The sequence below is a fragment of the Furipterus horrens genome, unplaced genomic scaffold (genome assembly GCF_987537825.1).
Source record: "Furipterus horrens unplaced genomic scaffold, mFurHor1.1.pri manual_scaffold_1, whole genome shotgun sequence".
Lineage (NCBI taxonomy): Eukaryota > Metazoa > Chordata > Mammalia > Chiroptera > Furipteridae > Furipterus > Furipterus horrens.
The window spans coordinates 82,633,239-82,654,414 of NW_028327171.1; the positions used below are offsets into that span (position 1 = coordinate 82,633,239).

At 38.6% G+C, this 21,176-nt stretch overlaps 1 protein-coding gene across 1 annotated transcript in view; it reads left to right on the forward strand.

The window, feature by feature from the left end:
* IMPG2 (interphotoreceptor matrix proteoglycan 2) overlaps positions 1 to 19,057 on the forward strand; it is a 71,348-nt gene extending 52,291 nt beyond the window's left edge. Inside the window, exons 13-19 of the mRNA XM_090257430.1 lie at positions 7,859 to 8,162; positions 9,132 to 10,411; positions 11,477 to 11,696; positions 14,940 to 15,150; positions 16,464 to 16,652; positions 18,043 to 18,244; positions 18,974 to 19,057. Of these exons, the coding sequence (XP_090113556.1) occupies positions 7,859 to 8,162; positions 9,132 to 10,411; positions 11,477 to 11,696; positions 14,940 to 15,150; positions 16,464 to 16,652; positions 18,043 to 18,244; positions 18,974 to 19,057 (2,490 nt within the window). The remainder of the gene's footprint in view (positions 1 to 7,858; positions 8,163 to 9,131; positions 10,412 to 11,476; positions 11,697 to 14,939; positions 15,151 to 16,463; positions 16,653 to 18,042; positions 18,245 to 18,973) is intronic.
* Positions 19,058 to 21,176: the final 2,119 nt, after the last annotated feature.

Here is a 21,176-nt window from a genome sequence, read left to right on the forward strand (position 1 = left end):
AGTCCCAAGTATTGGGTTAGAAAATGAGGCTTCCGCAGTAGTTAAATGAAATCCACACATTTGGCATTGCAAAACTCCACACATGGTAGGAAACTTACTTATGGTTCACACTTGTTTGGAGATAATTAAGCTGTATGTGCCCATTGAGTTGTTCTCTAAAAGTTATGCAGAAATAGTTTTTATAACCATAGGTACAAAGTATAGGTTTTTGTTCTAAGGATTGTATTGAAGAAAAAGTTTCGACTCCACAGCATATAGAACAGTATGTGTATGGAAAGGAGAGAAGAAAGAATAAAAATATTGCCTAGCTGACAAATGACAGGGACTCTAAATCAGGCCTCCTGTTAACTTGGGTTGAAAATATCAGGATTTGTACAGAAATAGCATGGAATAAACCTGCCTTTTTGTTATCACCACCCAGCTCCCCCAGGCACTCCTCTACTCCCTCCAAGCCTCCACTTGCCACTTTACCTATAAGGAGACATTCAGTAGAAAAGAAGGTGGCTTCTGCAAGTGCAGTGAAAACAACAATGACAAGAGCCACAGCCACAACCCCACTAGAGACTCATCTGTCTAAAATGAGCACACGATCTTTTATCATCATGGAGACACAGGAGAGGGGGGAACCCCTTCTGTGTCCCCACTCCTTCTATCCTCTTGAGGCTTCTTTTCTGTCTCATTATGACAGAAAAGAAATCAATGCTAATTATTTTGAAGTTCTTGTTTCTTGGCTTTAATTCAGCAATGAATTACTTGAAATACCCTTTCTTGGCTTGAAGAAATACTTATTTGAAATACTTGTTTATTGGCATTAATCCAACAATGAAAATTCAGAAAGTCTGTCCAAAATTCACTTAACCATTAATATATGTGGCCAATTCTTCTACTCAGTTATAGAGCAACTCAGTTTTGAAAAGTGAAATCCCTGGGAATAACTTTTCTTTCTTTCTTTCTTTCTTTTACCAAGATCCATGTTCGATAAAAAGGGTTAAAGGGGGATTGGCATCAGAGATTTCATTCATTTGGTATTTATTTATTCATTTACTAATTCATTCTTTCAAGTATATCTATTTTGTGCTTTTCATGTGCGAAGTGCTGGGAAAACTGAGAGGAATAAGGTGTGACCTTGCCTACAAGAAGTTACCAGACTGGTGATAGTAATCAGGCTCCTACACAGATAAAGATGCTCTCATAGAAGCCCATTCAGGGTGTAGTGGCGTGGAGTGGTGGTTCACTGTGAACATGGTACCTCTAGTCTCTGTTTCTGCTGATCACAGCCAGCTTGGGGCTTCTCTGAATAGAGACGATCTGTGGTGATATTTTAGGTATTATAAAGACGGGGATTTCTATATAAGCCATGGGTTGCAAACCAGAGACCAGTCAGGTAAACCTAAATATAGGCATGTGCTTTGGGGTCAAATAAAAAAAAAAATTAAAAACTAGGAGGTTTTTGCATAGAAATGCAGATTTCCAACTTTCCTTAAATATCAGTTCACATTTCCCTCTTGTAGAAAGTGGCCAGAGTGTGGCTGGAAGGGGCTGCCCTTTTCATGATGACAGCACTGACTAACTGGGCTCACTGGTGTTACCTGTTTTGTGGTCCATTTGCATTTAAGCCAACTCCTCAGCTTTTTGAATAGTGATAACTCTAGGGCACTAATTAACAATTTGAGGAGACAGTATTAAAGGGTGATAATAAAACATGAAAGAAAGAATGATTAATTAGAAGTGTCTTTTTTCTTGTGGTTTTCTTTTTGGCAAACTGTTAATGTTTTTTTGTTTTTGTTTTTTTGTTTTTATCAGATTTGATTTTTAAAAACTATTTTAGAGATAGGAATGTTGGGATATTGAATTTGATATGTTTTGGCATTCTGACTTGGAAAATCACGTTTTTTCACAGTATGCTTTCTATAGCAGTAGCAGCATTTTCAACTGGCATTAGCAGAAGAGAAACTGGCCAATATATTATTAAACTTGTTAATATAGTGAACTAAAAGAAGAATTCATGAACTGAATTAGTTACTATGGGGACATTTACCCATATAAAAATAAATGAAGTGCTATTCCTGGCAAGTATGTGTTCACTTTTCAAAATGTATGAGAGCTTCATTGCCATGCCTTTTTTGGGGGGTGGTGAGGTGTAGTTACTTGGAATGGATGGCCTTCCTTCTTTATTTAAAGAGTGGAGTTGTTTACTCCACATTTTGTGTTTCTTACTCGTGACTTGACTTTTATTAAAGATATTGTATATTTTTTACTTTTATGAAATGAAAAGGCATTTAATAAATAGAAATCTATATATTGCTTGAGGATTTCTTTTTCATTGAGAATTCAGCTGGTTTCCCAATGCGCGACAAGTCATAGGCTCTGTCTGATAAAACTCAATTTCTTAAGTACAAGTTAAAGGGCTTTAGCCATTTCACGTGGGATTTTGAAAACATAGAGATTTAGATTTTGCAAGGATCTAAATACCCCTAATGCAACTGGAAGCACAAGTGGTTTTAACCACCTCACTAGAAGTGGTTTTAGATAATTAAGGGGAAATAAAGTGAATTCCATGGTATGGTATCATTGTCATCATCATAACTACTTTTTCAGGAATGGAACTTGGTCTTGAGCAAGTGGCCTTCTTTTCCCTGAATACATGTATAGTTTTACATATTAGAAGAAGAAATGGGAAAGGAAGAAACTTTTCTTTCTATACAAACAACCTCCATATTCAAAAGAGCAGACATTTAAATATTAAAAAATGGTTCTCCCCTCTCCCACCTCGCACTTTGTGTTCCCCTGGGTCTTATAAATTTGTGCACGTATGCAGTTCTTCCTTGAATGAGAATGAACTGCTAAGCCTGTTAGTTCTAGTTTCTTCTGTGGGAATCTTTTTGCCATCTGGGTATATACACTTGTATATATCTCTCGATGAATAGTCTGCTATAGTGGGCAAAGCACTGGGAGTGAGAACTCTGGAAATACACAATCTAGTTCTAAGTTTTTCTCAATTTTTTTTGTGACCACGGGCATTTCACTTTTATAAACCTCAGTCCCAAGGATGGACTACATGATTCTTAAGAGTCCTTCTAGTTCCAAAATTTGGTACTTTATGTTCATGCATATACACACTCAGTCCCTCTTTCCAACATGAGATTTTTATAAACCAAAGGATGGCCTTATAAAGCACCTGAGCCTCTGGCAAGACAGAAGCTGGTATTGTTACTTAATTTTTTTTCTTCCACATTCTGGACTTTAATTTGTTGTCTTTTTATTTATCAGAAATTAAATTCTTCTCTCCCCTGGTCCATTTCCCCCTTTCCCCAGTCATATTGAAATATAATCAATACATTAACATCATAACATCATATAAATTTAAGGTCTATAATGTGATGTTTTGATATGTATTGTAAAATGCGTATCAGAGTAGATTTGTTAACTTCTCCATCACTTCACATAATTACCAATTTGTGCAGGTGCGTGCGTGTGTGTGTGTGTGTGGTGAGAACACTTAAGATTTACTCTCTAGACAACTTTCAAGAATATAACACAATATTGTTAACTGTAGCCACCATGTTGTATATTGGATACCCAGAACTTATTCATCTTCTAACTGTAAGTTTGTACACTTTGACAAGTTTGTTGAGAGTTTTTTAAATCATGAAAGGATGTTTCATTTTGTCAAATGCTTATTCTGCATATATTAGGATGATCATATGATTTTTATCATTTATTCTATGAATGTGGTATCTTACATTCATTATTTTTATTATATAGTATGTCTGGTAAACACATTATTATTATTTTATCTTACTTTTATTCCTTTTTTTTTTTTGACCAAAGTCACATTGCCAAAAAATATTTGCTAATATTGCATCATCCACTTTTCATTACTTCCCTCTTTCCTTTCTAGATTCCTTATTTCTAATTAAGTTTAACCAGAATAATACCATTTTTGGTTTATGTTTTGTTGTTTTAATTGATTCTCATTCCTCTGTTTTGGTCATTTCTATTTCATTGTGAATTATGTACAGTGGAACCTTTAATAACAGGTTTGAACTATGTGGGTCCACTTATATGTAGATTTTTCCAGATAAATATATACAGTATATAACTGTATTTTCTCTACTTTATGATTTTCTCAACAAGTTTTCTTTTCTCTAGCTGACTTTACTGTAATACAGTAGTCCCTCTCTATATTGCAGTTCACTTATCGCGGTCTCACTGTATCACGGGATTTTAAAAAATATTATATTTAATCATTTGTCGTGGATTTTTCACTATATCGCGGGATTTTGCGGTACTGTATACGTATGTTGTTAGAGTTACATAGGTTTAAGAGTGTAGAATAAGTTTAAGAACATAAGTAGTATTTATAAAAGTGTGGAAAAGGTTAATAAAGGAGTGGGAAAGGTTAATAAGGGACTGGGAATGGTTTATAAGTGTGTGGGAAGGGTTTATAAAGCCTTAAAATATATATAAATACTCAAATAAATATAAGGTTCCTACTTCATGGATTTTCACCTATCGTGGGGGTGGTGATGGTGTCTAGAAAGTAATACCCATGATAAGTGAGGGAATATTGTAATACAATATATAATATATGTAACATACAAAATATGTGTTAATCAACTGTTTATGTTATCAGTAAGACTTCTGGTTAACAATAACAACAGTACTTAGCTACTGTTCAACAGTAGTTAAGTTTTGAAAGACTCAAAAGTTATTGCAGGTTTTTTACTATCTGGGAAGGTGGGGTCAGTGCCCCTAATGCCTGCATTGTTCAAGGGTCAACTTTAGCCACCTTTTGATAGAAACGATTCAAAATTTTATGGGCTTTTAAAGTGCACTGGACTACAAAACATGGCTCAGCCGGGGTCTCAGTAGTTATGGAGACAGCTAGATGGTAGTGTACACAGGGTTAAGGGAGTAGGAAAGGGATGTAGAGGTATGCAGAGACTAACCACAGTGAGAAACCATTACCAACACTGGATTATAGGGCAAGGGGAAGAAATGCTCTTACCAGAGCCCAGTGAGAGCTGGAGCTGCAGCTGTGGAGGGATGCAGCTCCTGCAAGAGATACAGGATTGAGGCTTGGAGGGATCAGGGAAGAAATTCCCCAAGCTCTCACTCTTCCTGTCCTTTGATCTTCTGCTTGTGCTTCTAAATGGGCAAACTCAAACGAGAAGACAGTTGCTGAGGGAGCAGGAGTGATGAAGCTAATGGGGGTTAGCCTCCCAGTACAGAGAGGAAGACTTGGGGTGGTGGCCCACTTATAATAGGGCCTAATTAAAATAGCATGGTGTCTTTCAACCAAAGAAAATTAGTTTATTTGACAGAGTGCTTATGGTTTAAAATTATAAATGGAACTGAGAGCATCTCTACATATACCCAGTGATCTACTGTTATCCTCCAGTGCACTCATCACTCAAAGAAGGGATAAATTAGGACATGCCCAGGGATTTCTTGCCTCATGTTCCGTCCCTTGTGATTGGCAGTGTGCTTTCTAAAGCTTCCTTACACAGATCTTTGATGAAAACACAAGGGAAACATAAAAGACTAATTAGGTCATGACATAGGGTTGAATCACTCCCTAGACCAGTAGGTTCTGTTTTATTTAACGGCTGTAAACTGAACTGCAGTGAGCCACCTTAAAATTGTGCACTTTTGCAAAAAAGCATATGCCACTGGTAGGAATCTCCTGGAGGAAGAGGAAGGGGTTATAGTCAGAGTTTCTTATTTCTAGTTTTCATGGGCTTCATTTTGTTCATAGCAATTCTGTGAATTCTAGTCTTCAGGCAGGTTTATACACGTGGGAGATTTCTTGGAGGTTTCAGTAAATGAGAAATATAACAATTGAACAATTAAAGAAATATTTCAGAATGGAATATTATGACCGGTACATGATCAAAGTATATTCTCTACTTGAGAGTTTTAAAAAGTATCATGTCTAAGTCTCATCCTCCAACCAATTAAATTAGAATCTCTGGAATGTGATACCTGGACATGGTGTTTTTAAAAAGTTTCCATGTGATTTTAATGCTATTTAGGGTAGAAGATGATTGTTTTTTTCTCTTTTTCTTTCTCAGTTTTCACCCAGGAAATATTTTGTGAATTCTGTGTACAGTAGTCCCTCTCTATATCGCGGTTCACTTATCGCAGACTCACTGTATCGTGGGATTTAAAAAAATATTATATTTAATTTTTTATCGCAGATTTTTTGCTATGTCACAGATTTTGTGGTACTGTATACGTATGTTGTTAAAGTTACGTTGGTATAAGAGTGTAGAATATGTTTAAGAACATAAGTAGTGTTTATAAAAGTGTGGAAAGGTTAATAAGGGAGTGGGAAAGGTTAATAAGGGACTGGGAATGGTTTATAAGTGTGTGGGAAGGGTTTATAAAGCCTTAAAATATATATAAATACTCAAATAAATGTAAGGTTCCTACTTCGCGGATTTTCACCTATCACAGGGGGGTCTAGAACATAATACTCGTGATAAGTGAGGGAATACTGTATATGACTGCCCTGGCTGGTTTAGCTCAGTGGATTGAGCGTCGGCCTGCGAGCTAAGTGTCGCTGGTTCGATCTTCCAGTCAGGGTACATCAGAGAAGGAAAACTCTGACTCCAAAAAACCTCCGCTGCCTTGCGGCATACCTCTTCAGGGGAAAGGCTAAGGGAGTAAACCCCGACAGAAAATCCGGAGCCGGAGTCCCTAAGGCAGTTTGACGTTGTAGTCAACACCGGCAACTCCTGCGGCGCACCTGAACCCAAGCTGTATCGACTCCGTCTTTCCCTTGGACCCTTCAGCTGCGAAGAGAGGGGGGGTCTGCTGCATGGGCAACAGCAGACCCTCCATATTACCCTGCCCAGGCTCTGTAGCTTCAGCGTCATCGCAAGATGTCGATTCAACACGGGAGGAGACAGATACCATGTCACTCCCGAGTCGGACTGCACAGCCATTCTTGGCGGTGCAGATAGACTCTGAAGAAGCTACACCATCGTCTCTCGAGACGGACGGCTGCCGACGACGACGACTGTATATGACACTTTGATTTTTGCTATTCATAACCCAGCATAGATGAAAACATATAAACTCCCACCAAATGTCACAGCCATTTTGCCTTTCAGCATCATTAGTAAACATAGACTAATCTTCATAGGATTAAATAATTAGCATTCTAACAGATTATGTTTCTGTCTACTTTTCTATTCCTGAAGCTAAATTTAAATATAAGATTAGTATTACATTAGTAAAGAGTCACTAGGAAGAGAAAATTGTATTTTGTAATTGTGATGTCATTTCACAGATGTTAATATTTGTTTGAGATAACCAGGCCTCATTTTGATGTAGTGGCATTTTCTATCAAAACAAAAAGGTCTTAATTAATTAAATATCTTTCAGAATAATGAATAAAATTGCTAATAACTCTTTTCTGCTGTGGGCAATGTGCTTAGGTCTTTGACTAAAAATTACAGATATTAGTAACTTCTATGTATTTAAAGTATTTAAGCTAAGGTAGAGGAAAAGGAATTATCTAAAGCAAGAAAGACAGTATTTTCTCCCTCAAATTCATTTTGTTTGGACTCTTTTAAGTATGTTATCTATTCCCACTTTCCAGCTGAGATTCAAGAGGTACATGGTTTTTCAACTAGATTTTTTTTTTTTTTCAGCTAGATTTTGATGAATTGGCATTTGATTACAGATCTGTTTGCTTCTAGAGCCCAGGTCCTCCTTACCCCCACTATTACATTGCTTCCTTGTCCCTAGAAAATCTGGGAATTTAAATAGGTAGGTGATATTTAAAATCATTTTTATGTATTTCTATTTATCTATGATATAATTTAGCCTTTTTTTCCCACCCTAGGATAATACCCTTCAAGCTGAATGGCCCTCAGCGGATGAATCCACCAGCAGCAGTGTTCCACCACTTGATTTCAGCTCTGGTCCTCCCTCTGCCACTGGCAGGGAACTCTGGTCAGAAAGACCTGTGGGTGATTTAGTGTCTACAGCCACTTTAGCCTTTCCCTCGAAGGTGGGCCTCAGTCCTTCCCCAGACGTTTTAGAGGTTAGCAGCGTGACTCTTCATTCTGTCACCCCAGCAGTGCTTCGGACTGACTTGCCTGTGGCTGCTGAGGAAAGGACTTCTGGATCTCACTTATTAGAAGACGGTAAGTAATTCTACCCACTTTTCGTATTTCTTTACTTTGTTGTACCAGATGACAAGGGTTTTGAGGAGAGGAAGAGACAGGTTACTAGAGAAGCATGGGTGCGTGCATTAAGAGGAAATGTCTTAGGAAAGTTGTGAGAGAGAGGGAATAATTAGATTTAACTGGTTGGAATGGAGACAAATAATGAGAAATGAGCTTGGTGGGCTGGAATGGGGATCAATTAGTAGGTATTTTGAAGGTTCTATTAAAATATATATCATTTTTACTATTAAATAACTACTTGAATTTGGAGCAGTTAAGAGTGTCAAAGAAGATTATCTCACTAGTTTTTAATAGGATTAATTGTTGGGGCCAGGTACAGAGATTTTTAACTTGCATTAGACTTCAGAAGGGGAGAATCTGAACTAAGGCAGTTACAGCACAGATTTAAAAATGAAAATCAAGTAGATTTAGAAGTTGTGAAGGGAAGGAAAAATCACTGTGACCCAGGCATGGAGTATATATGTGAAAGAGGAAGGTGAACAAAGATATAAGTAATGAGTCCAGGATTTCGAACATTAGGTGAACCTGAAGTATGATGGACAATAAACATAACAAGGAAATGGAAATTCAAAGACAAAATTTCCTAGGGAATTTTCTCCCTAAGTTTTCACTAAATTTAGTGTCTATAATCAATTTATGAAGTAAAACAAAACAAAACAAAACAAAAAACAACTGTTTAAAAAGAAATTTATTTAATAGCTGATACCTTGTTATTCTCAAGGAAAGGGGGTATATTCATGAATGATTGTACCACACCACAAAAACATAACTGTGTCATCCTGTTGTTTGCTGGATATAGCAATGTAAAAGTCGGAACTGTTCTTCCTAATTGAATGGGAAAAAAAACAGGAAGCTGGTTTTATTGGGAGGACTAGGAATAACTTTTAGTAACACTGTCAATTAATTAATGGAAAATTTTATTTTTAGGATTAACTGGAGTTGAAGGGTCAGAAGATTTTCTTCCTATTGATCCATTACCTTCAAGTCCATTCACTCGTCCTGTGCCAAAAGGAACAATACCATCTGTGGAAGACTCTGGGGTATCTGTGGCATCCTCACCATATCTGGTCTCCTCTGTCACATTAGCTCTTCCTGCTCAGGAAGTAAATACACCTTTTGGCTTGGACTCTTGGGTCTCTAAAGTCAAAGGCCAATTAGGAGTAAGCACTTTGATGCCAGACACGTCCATGGAGAAAGAGTTCATATTTGAGAGTGGCATGGGTTCAGAGTCTGGGCAAGAGATAAGTCTGAATACTTGGCCATGGAGTGATACTTCGTTACAGAAGAGCCCCGAACCACTGTCCAAGTCATTGCTGGAAGATGAGGATTCATTTTTGTCAACTGAGGGTGAAGATGAGAAACTAGTTACAGATGACAAAATAGATTCCACAGACAGAAGTGTTGAGCATTTTGATAGATCCACACATTTTGCAGAGGAAGAGCCCCTTGACGGACCTACTGTGCCCACTTTTGCAGAGACCACAACTCAGTCTGCATCTTTAATTCTCTCCAAGCACACATCAGAGGTACCTGACATTGATTATTACTCAGGTACTAAAGCATTTCCTCTACTGACATCTACAGCTATCTCTGAATTTACTGGTAAACCAGATCATGTAGAACCCTTTCTACAGGAGGGTATGGGACAAATTACAGAGTCATCCAGTCATGTACGGTTTGATAGCAAGATTTCAGTAGTGCAGCCAGATATGCAACCTTTGTGGACCATATTGCCAGAATCAGATATAGTTTGGGCAAAAACTACTTCCCTAGGGAGATTGTCCAGAGACACATCGGCAGGTGCACCAGAGAGTAGAGACAAGTTCTGGTCGAAAGCTTCCATGACACAGTCCACCACATTGCCTCCAACCACAAGCCCCACCCTGCTGGAGGATGAAGTAATTATGGGCGTACAGGATATTTCATTAGAACTAGACCGGATAGGCACAGATTACTATCAGCCTGAGCTAATCCCAGAGGAAAATGGCAAGGTCGGTAGTTATGTGGAAATGTCTACAAATGTTCACCCTACAGAGATGGCTGTCGTGGCTCGGCCCACAAAAAGAGGTGACTCAAATCATACGCAGACTGCAGGAGCTTTGCTGGTGTTTTTTAGCCTTCGAGTGACTAACATGATATTTTCAGAAGATCTGTTTAATAAAAACTCTTTGGAGTATAAAGCCCTGGAGCAAAGATTCTTAGAATTGGTAAGCACAAGAAGTGAAATACGGGCTGGTGAGTAATTATGTATGAACCACCCATTTCCCCCTCAACAATAAGACCTGAGCCAAGGAAAATGTGGTCTGCTATAGACACTCCTTCTTCTTCTTCTTCTTTTTAATCAACTACGAGTAGTGTCAGGGCTTAGGGTTGGTAAGGAATCAATAAGGCAGGTGTGTACAAGAAATGGAAAACACAAATGTGGCATGAGGGTGATGTGACAACTTAGATACTGAAGATTGTATTCATAAATTCTGGAACTGAAACAAGTTTAAGATTTTTTTCACAGGTTATTGTAAGACCAATGTTTTCTGGGTACCTTGATACCTTCACTGTTGTGATCCTATAGTGAAACTAGGAAAATAAACTCTCTGGTATCCAAAATTGTCTGTAAATTCCATGGGGTTCTTAAATATCACTATTAAAATCTCATGACTAATAAATAATTCACAACTAATCTTCTTTAAAAAATTTTTTCAATTACTGTTTATATTCAATATTATTTTGTATTAGTTTCAAGTGTGCAGCACAGTTTTTGGACAATCATACACTTTACAAAGTGTTCTCCTTGCTGTTCCCAGCACCCAACTGGCACATAGTTATTATAATGTTATTGATTTTATTTCTGTGCTGTACTTTACATCCCCATGACTATTACCATTTGCAACAGCATACGTGGACCTAAAGGGTATTGTGCTAAGTGAAATAAGTCAGAGACAGACAAATATTGTAAGATTTCACTTATGTTGGAATCTAAAGAACAATATAAACGAACAAACAAAACAGAAACATACTCATAGATACAGAGAACATACTGATGGTTGCCAGAGTGGAGCGGGGTTGGGGGGCTGGGTGAAAACAGTGATTGGGAAGTACAGATTGGTAGTTATAATTGATACCTTTGTTGATGAACAGTTTAAATAATGTAAATAGCATGCAGTTTGGAAATGGGGAGGGGTTCATCCTTGTTTTTGTTTTTGTTTTTGTTTTGGTATTTGTTGAGCAAAATGCAAAACCTTGTTAATGAACTGATCATTTTTCATGTATTGTAGCTGGTTCCCTATCTCCAGTCAAATCTCACAGGGTTCCAGAATTTAGAAATCTTGAACTTCAGAAATGGCAGTATTGTGGTGAACAGCAGAATGAAGTTCACCAAGTCTGTCCCTCCTAATGTCAACAATGCTGTCTATATGATTCTGGAAGACTTTTGCACCACTGCCTACCAAACCATGAACTTGGCTATTGATAAATATTCCCTAGATGTGGAATCAGGTAATGATATTGATTACCCTGCTGGTTTCTTAGTGGAATCCATTAATTATTCTTATGTATTTTCTTCTACCCTGAGTCAGTTAGAATTCAACACTTGTAGGTGAAAGAGTCCTATGTCGGGCAAATTTTCCACATCTTGATCATTAGTAAAATATCTCTTCCAAGTATATCAATATCATTCTCTTTTTAAAAAGGTTGTCCATAGGCCGTGGCCAGTGTGGCTCAGTTGGTTGGAGTGTCATCCCATAACCAGAAAGTTATGGGTTTGATTCCCAGTCAGTGCACATATGTAGGTTGCAGGTCTGATCCTTGGTGGTTTGGGCACTTATGATCCCTGTCCTGGTGCATAGGGGAAGCATACAGTTAATGTTTCCCTCTCACATTGATGTTTCTCTCCCTCCCTCTCTAAAAGCAATGAAAAAAATGTCCTCGGGTGAGGATTAAAAAAACAAATGGTTGTCCATACAGGATATCTTTACTTATTACCTCCCATTCCCTTTTCTACCTACTCTACTGGCTCGCTCTCTTACCAATCGACTAGGTCTGTTCTTGCTGCATCTCTATGTTGTTAATCCCAGTAGATTTGGACTCTTTTCTTCTCAGTTATTTTCCTAAGTTGTTTTATTCATTTCCATTATTGTTAGTCTAATGTAGATGTAAATAATTCTCCACATTTTTATGTGCATATCAGACATATCTTCTGAGCTCCAGAATCAATATTTAACTACTATGTACTTGTTGATATCAACTTGGATGTATTCTAAGTATATCAAATTTAAGATGTGTAAGAGTGAGCTCTTGTTTTTCATATCTTGCCACCTTCCAGCTTTATTTATTCCTCTCGGCTTCACTATCTTGGTAAATGGAAGCTGTGTCCACTCAGCTACTTAAGCCAGAAACCTGGCAAATCAGTCTAATACCTCAGTTTTCATCGTGCCCAGTTTTCAGTCATTCACTAAACTCATACTGATTCTGAATTGTAAATATAGGTCAAATCTGTACACTTTTCTCTTTCTCCACTGCCACAACTCCAGGCCAAACCATCATCATCTCTCATTTGAGCCGGGTTCCCCGCTACCTCTCTTGTTCCCTTCCCCTATTCATTCTCCAGACAGCAGCCAGAGTGCTCTTTCTAAAACATCAATCAGATTATTTCACTTTTCTGCCTGAGATACTTCAATGACTGCCTGGTTCAGTAGCCACAAAGCCTGGACCCTATCTTCTTCCCCAGTATCATTCAGTGAAACTAACTTCTTTGCTCACCAAGTTAAACTAGCTCATTTTTATTTCCTCAGATTCAAAAAACTTCTCTTGCCTTAAAGCCTTTGCACATATTAGCTCCTTTGCCTGAAACTCTTTCCCCTCTTGGATAACTTCTGTTCACACTTTTATCTCTCAGTTCAAACGTCTCTTCCTCAAGACTGTCACTGACTCACCTATACTCTAGATTTGGCCTTTCCTATTAGTTTTTCTTGAAACAACTTATTCTTTTCCTGCTATGGAATTTATAACTATTGTAGTAATGCTAATTTATGCACATAGTTGGTTAATGGCTAGTATCCCCAGTTTAGCTATCCACAAGGACTGAGACTTTATCTGTTTTATTAACCACATATAGAAGGTACTGAAAAATATTGTGAATAAATGAAATGAATCATTGTTTTTATTTGGAAATCTTGGAGGGAAAGAACACTGCTGAATCCTCAGACTTTGTTTTTTTTTTATCTTCACACCAGATGACAGTAGTTTTGGGTAGGAGTAATGGGGAATGTGTGGGTTTGTATTTCTCCACTGCCTTTTACTCTGAAACTTGTTTGAAAGTCAACCCAAGCATATGGTCTGACCAGGAATCAAACTGGTAATCCTTTGCCTTGCAGGATGATGCCCAAACAACTGAGCCATATGGGTCAGGTCCACAGTCCCATTTCTGAATTTCCCAAAGCACCTCAAACACAAGGTAGTCGATTCTGTCAGATATTTGCTTATGACATGAGGGTGACAGAGAGGCTTTATCATACCACAACAGATGGCTTAAAATATTTTTAGGCATAAATATCCTAAACTTCCTCAGCAACCCTTTCAAAATCATTTCTTATTGGCCAACTTTCTGGACCAAGCCAGCTACCATGTTACTCTGGCTACTCTGGTTGTCTTTCTACACTCTCTTCATATTTTCTCCACTCTCATTTTTCTGGACCTATCAATACTTCTATTTCCTGCCCACTGAAAACTAGACATAATTCATTCTACAACTCAGGTCTCTGTGTCTTATCCCAAATTTAGCTTCAGGTCTACATTTGTTTTCCCACGAAGTCATTAAGGTACTCTTAAACAGATGGGCATCTATACTGGGCATCCACCTTTAACCTACACAAAGGACTGGAAAAAGACTTCAAAGCTACAGTTTTTTATTTACATGCTTAAAATATTAGTCTTAGTATCTCTCCTTGTTTTGGAGCAAAAGGGAACAGCATTTATCTCTTTCCTATTATAGATCCTATTTTTCTTTCCCCAGACATTCTCCGATGCCTATAGAATGATCTCAATGTTTAGAATTCTTGAATAGAATTTTCCTACTACCTGTATATTTTTAGTTAAAGGCTTTCAGATTAAAATATTATTTCATCTCAAGATTGACTAGGGATAAGATTGACTTGTCTCTTGCCTCACTTGTTTTCACAAACTCTTGAACTTGCATCCACAAAGGGAGCCATGCAATATCATCTCTATATACACTTCTGTCCTTCACTGCTAGACCAGGATTATATATTTTCCAAGCACAAAGTTACAATATGTATACTTGAATAAGACTGGGAAGACTTAGGAAATGCACAGTGGAATCCTGCTCTAGAAGCTGCCCATCTGTCAGCACGTTTGTATGCACTCCTTGTTACGTGAGCACCTCACCAGTGATGCCCTGGAGTAGTTTCCTAGGGCTGCTGTAACAAAGGACCTCCAACGGGGTGGCTTACAAACACAGAAATTTATTCTCATACTTTTGAAAGCTAGAAATATAAAATTAAGGTGTTGTCAGGGCCATGCTCCCTGTGAAGGGTCTAGAAAAGATTCCCAAAGTAACGCATTTTTTTATGGTATTGGTGGTGATGGTGTATTTTAATGGTTCAGGGAAGGGGTTGTCCCATGGTACTTTGGAGCAGGGAGCCCTAATGGAGGACCTTCATGTACCCCAACTTCTATGTTTTGCCTTCTCGTGCATAATTTTCTGTTTTTTTGGTGGTGTAGGTGATCAGGCCAACCCTTGCAAGTTTCAGGCATGCAATGAATTTTCTGAGTGTTTGGTCAATCCCTGGAGTGGAGAAGCAGAGTGCAGATGCTACCCTGGGTACCTGAGTGTGGAAGAACTGCCTTGTCAGAGTCTCTGTGACGTACAGCCTGACTTCTGCTTCAATGATGGAAAGTGTGACATTATGCCCGGACATGGGGCCATTTGTAGGTATGCTGTAGTTAGGGGTTTTGGCTTCACAGGGTTATAGATACTTCCTTTGAAGAAAAAGGATCTACACTGATGATTTTAGGAAAATCACAGCCATATATATTTTAGAAGTTATATCTAGGCAATAAATTTGTGCCATCTAGTTCTCATATAAAGACTGAGCCAGTTAAAAGGCCTGGCTGATACCAAGGTCAAATGGTTATTTTAGTTTATGCTCTTTGGGAGCAGTAAGAAAAACATTGTCTGGTGTCCTACTGAGAGTACTTGGAGTGGTCGGAGGTCTGTGTTGTGGTTCTTAGAGGTGATAGTAAGGCAATGCGTGCCTAAATTGGGTTTGAGCATAGAATCAACACTTTATACTGTATCTGAGAGTGAAAACAAAGGAGTTTCATTGTATTTAGATTATATTTTTAATGGTTTTGGGCTGCTCTTGGTCCTACAGAGTATTCAGAGATAAAGAAAAGCAGCTACTTAACATCTTTGAAGTTATGACAAATATATTTTATTTTGTGTACCTGAGATCCATTTTTTTAAAGATAAGAAACAACAACAACAAAAAAATGCAGAAGACAGATGAACCAGATACAGGCAGCCTGACTGTCCTTTCCTGTCCATCCTCCTTAAAGCAGAGCAAATCAAGTTCCCAGCGTGTAAAAGGAGAGAAGGCTGAGGATAAACAAGAGGGTAGTTTGTGGGGAAAAAGGTCAAATGTTGGCATATTGCTAAAAACAGAGGGCAGGGATAAATGATTCAGATTCTTCTATGTGAAAAAGTGTAATGTTTAGCTAGGAAACTAAGGTGAAAAGTAGTCTCTTGATACACAGAGAAATTAATATTATTTTGAAAAGCAGTGATTTCCTTGCTGCTCCGGGATTAGAGACATTTTTGTACAAGTCTGTGGCCCTGGGGTTTGGAGGATCTCCTCAGGAAAGGGCATGAGGAGTCTTGGGACCTGGGTTTCAGACCCAGCTCCGTTGCTGACTAACTGTGTGATCTCACACCAGTCACTTGCCCTCTGGGCCTGTTTTATGTTATCCATAACCAGGGAAGTTGAATAGAACACTTCCTTTAAATCTAGTCAGTCTTTTATTTCACCATTTACTTGTAGTCGTTGACCTCCTGGCTCCATGCCAGGCATTACGCACAGCCTTAAAACACATGATCATTTAACCTGATACTTGCCTCTTTACTGAACCTTCATGGGCTCAACATTTATTTCTTTGCCTTTCCCCAGCTGCGCGGAAGCTTCTGCTGTTGATGATTGCTCTCCACAGGGTGATTGCATTTTTAGACTCGGTCACTTCTCATTGCAGATGCCGGGTGGGTGAGAACTGGTGGTACCGGGGTGTGCGCTGTGAGGAGTTTGTGTCTGAGCCCTTGGTCATAGGCGTCACCATCGCCTCCACGGTTGCACTTCTCCTCGTCTTCTCTGCTGTCATCTTCTTCCTCGTCAGGACTCTTCAAGCTCAGAATGCTAGGAGAGAAAGAGAGAGGCCCTTTAGGTAAATAAAGAAAATTGCTTTCTGGTGGACTAAAATGTTCCTTTTATTCATTCATTTAGTACACTACTTACTATGTGCCAGGTATTGGGTAGGGGCCTGGGGTGGAGGGGAGAAAGCTATAAAGTTGAATGAAAACATGGTCCCTGCCCTTGAAGGGTGTCAGCTTGGAAACACAGATAAGCAGTGGTGTGAATAAGATGCCAAGGGGCCTAGATGAGGGAGGAATTAGTTTTGCCTGGGGGAGGGACTTAGAAGTTTTAAAGATCTTGATGATATTTAGCTGGACAGAAGAGTAGATATTTACTGTGGGTGGGGTGGGACATTTTCTAGCTTGTTGAAGGAGCATGAGCACAGTTAGGAAGGCATGAGTGAATCTCAGGACACACTGAAGGAATGGCATCATTGAGTAGGGCCAAAATGTCAGTTTCACGGTTGGGGACGGAGTGCAAGGGTGATGGAGATAAGGTGAGACCCTTGTGTGAGGACCATATCTGTTAGTTTGTTACCCTTTGACTCATTCAATTTTAATCTAGATAAGAATCTGACAAGAAATGAAATCTGATTTTCTTTTAGTTCAGTGTAGCTACATCAATGGAGAAAATATAACCTGCTCTACTTGCTAGACTAGCAATCCAAGTACCTTTTGGGTTGTTATGTGGTTACGATCTCTGGTTGTACTTTGCTTTTGTGCTTCTATAGTCTGTAAGAGCTGCTGGATTAGGTCTTGGTTATCTTCCCTCACCCTCGGCTTGCTAAGGAGGCATCTCTCCTAGGTTCCTAGAGCACCCAGAACATACTTCCATCATCGTTCTTACAGTTTTTATTGAGTCTGACTTTGCATTAAGCTGTAACCTCATTCTGGAGAGGGATTCCAACAAATTTTTTATATCATTAGTATCTAGAACAGTCTTAGGTACATAATCAATGTTTAGTACATATTTGTAGGTCTGAATTAAATTTAATTGAGTCCCAGTCCCCGCATATTTATATTTCTGTCAGGTTCTCCGTGTGTGACCTGTTGATTTTTGATTTGTCTGCTCTGGCAATGATGGTGCCATATGCACTTAATTAAATACTGTCTATTGGCAGACATGTTTTCCCATCAGCATTTACTGAGTGCCAAACACTGTGGGGGAAGTAAAGATGAAATAGACATGGAACAATTCCACAAGGTCCTTGCCAGGTATTTGAGGAGATAACAGTGATAACACCTGATAAATGATTTTTGAGATTTATCTGGATATTTTTCACAGCCCCGTCTCCCCATTTGTATCAGTTCACCTCTTTTTCTTCCCCAACAGAAATTTTGCTACAGGTAAATAGTCTTCCAAGTAGTTGAGCATCTGAACAACAACCTGAATCAATCACACTTTTCTTTTTGTGGCTCCAGCAGGTGGCCTGATAGCCTCTTGTCCATTGAAGATGCTGTGAAGTACAACCCTACCTATGAAAGCCAGGTGGCAGGAATGGAGCAGTACGAGGGACCGTATCCTCCACGTCCCTTCTGTGGCTCTGCAGGAGGAGAGGTCTTTGGTGGTCTGAGCAGAGAAGATATCAGACAAATGTATGAGAACAGTGGGCTTTCCAGGGAGGTAGGAAAGTTTGTTTTTCTGTTGTCGCTCTACTGCTGCTGGTGTGTGCGTGTATGTGTGTGTGTGTGTATATGAGCTTCAAGAAAAGATGACAAGTATTTCCTGATTAGTTCTTACCTCATGATATCTCCCTGCTGATGTAGGACGCAGAGGGGATATATATCTGAGCTAGACCTCATTCCCCACCCAGTGGTTTCTATTTCCATTATTAGCAAATGCTCTCTCCCCCCCCACCCCTCCTTCCTTAGAAATATGTCTGAGTTATTATGAGCAGTTTGCGTAGTATCCAAACCTTCCTTTTCTCTGTAAAGGCTGTTCTTTCTTCTACCTCTCCCCTGGATAACCCAGAAGGCCACAATTCCTTATAAAAATTAGAACTCTTTATGTTTATTTATATTTTTATTTTTGTGGTGAATGGCAGTGTTTGTTTATTTATTTATTTTGAATGGAATTTATTGGGGTGACATTGGTTCACAGTACCATACAGGTTTCAGCTGTGTTGTATGACTCAACAACATGTCCTAACATCATCTGCACACTGCATCGTGTGCCCATTGCCCCAAGTAAAGTCTCCTTCTGCCCCCATTGTCCCCCTGTGCCCACCTCCACCTAGCTCTCACCCTCCTTTCCCTCTGGCTATCACCACACTGCTCTCTGTGTCTCTGTGTTATGTATATATGTTTTTCTAATGCATTGTATGGCCTCTTTCTTTTCTTTTTTTTTAAAAAGGAAATTCAAGAAAGAATGAGAATTTTGAAACTGTATGCCAATGATCCCGAGTTTGCAGCTTTTGTGAGAGAACATCAAATGTAAGCATTAGGAACAGTGTCCCTGCTCAGGTTCTTAGCAATTTGCCTTGGAGCTGTGCCCCCAGTGGGATTTTATAATTCCTGCTCATATGACCAGGCTCTGGCAATAACCAGTTGTGGAGTTCTTTACAGTTAACACATTGTCACACAGGTTACTTCATTTATTTCTCATAAGTTGAATATTTCTTATCTAGGTTTTGTAAGTGAGGAAACGAAGCCTTGGAGAGCTGGAAGGACTTACTGAAGATTATAGTGATAGCAAATGGCAGAGAAAATTTAAAATGAAGATAGTACATAGTCTGGCCTACAGCCTCCTGGGCTATGTTGTATTTTCTCTCTTATTACCATAAATATCACCTATGATTTAATGCTTTAAAATATATTTACTAGACTTTTTTTATGAAAAGCATTTGAGTAGCCATAAATCTTAATATTTCAGTTATCTTATACTTTTCACTGTGCTTTGAATTACACAAATTTCATTAAAGTTTATATCTCGTCTCTATCAAGTTCTTCTTATATTTCACTTTATCTTCCCGTTTACTTTTCTCAGCCTGCGTTTTGGGCAAGTGTCTCTGGTTTTATTCCTTTGTTCCCCAGGATCTGTAACCAGACTTAAGTTACAAAAATAAACTATCTTATAAAGAGGCCTCTATGGGCATTAATTGAGTGTAGAGGGTGGAATTATACTTTGGCTTTTATATTTGCTCCTGATGCTGCCCTCAAAAATGTGCTTCCTTATGGAAGGGTTCCACTCAGGCCGGACATTTTCACCTGGCTTTAAAAGAGGAAAACCAGTGCGATTCACTCAAGCTTGGGGAAGAAATTGATAAAGGTCAGGGTAACACCCCTGGCCCTGATTGTAGTGTCTGCCCCTTTGCTCCAAATTCCTTTTCTCTGATAGACAGTCTCTTCCGTGATAGGAAGGAACAAATTGATACTTAAGGAAATTGAGGAAGATATTTTTCTAATTCCATGTGCATGATAGAGACCCCTTTAAAAATTTCTGAACATCTGACTTGGCCCGTGAAAGGTGCCGCTAACCTTGCTTAATGCTGGTCAAACAATACTACCAGGAGTCTGCCTTTTAAACCAGGGTACCTACTCATTTGAGCATCTCCAGCCAGCACATGACCTGGGCTCCAGTAGTATCTAATAGAAAGAACATGACTGACAGTTTTGTCTTCCCTAACGCTTTATAAGCCCTCAGAGTGACCTGCTTGAATGTGTTTCCTGAATGAAAAATTCATCTCATCTAGACTAAGACATCCAAAGAAAGTGTCCAGGAGAGCCTTGTTAGGGGAGACATGGCTTTAGTTTCTGCTGGTAAACTGTCTGTCATTAACATATACAACACAAAATCTGTGTAACAGAAGATTTTTAAAAAGAAAATCAGTGAAAGGAAGTTCACATAGATGCTATAAACTTAAGAGGGCTGTTCACTGAGGAAGACGGCATTGAAAAAATGTTAGGCACATAATCCACGCAACGTTTTCAGTTTCACTTTATCTCAGCATTTTAATCTAATGGTAGCCCAAGAAAAATGTTAATAGACTTGATTTAGGATTTAGTAAAAGTATTGTATGATCTTTGTAGAGAAAGATTTTTTTTTTTAACTTAGCAAAGTGCAGGATAACTTTCTGCAGAGAAAGCAAATGCAAAGTACTGGTGATTTCAGGAATATAATTTGGCAATGTGTTACAGCAAAAGTGCATTTCAATGTACATTTTTGCTTTTTTAATTAATTGTGCCCTTTTTTTTCTTTTCATGGCAGGGAAGAACTTTAATCAAAACTCATATTTTGGAACTGATTAGAAGCCTAGAGAAGATATAGAGATCACTTGTTACCTGTATCATATAATTAACCTGGATTTTGAACTCTGTTGGAAGAAGAGTATTTTACTACAAAACGTTAAGTTTGGTGCACACATTTTTTTTTCCCCCAGTTTAGAATTTCAGAATATAGTAAGAGATGTGACAATTTTCATACATATAAAAATTTTTATACCTAAGCTGTATTTAAAGAAGTTCAAAACTGTACATTCTGGAAAGCATTCTAGAAGAAAGCACTGGGCCTGGGTGTGCATTGGGAAGGCAGTGCTGTCTGCTGCTCAATCTCGCAG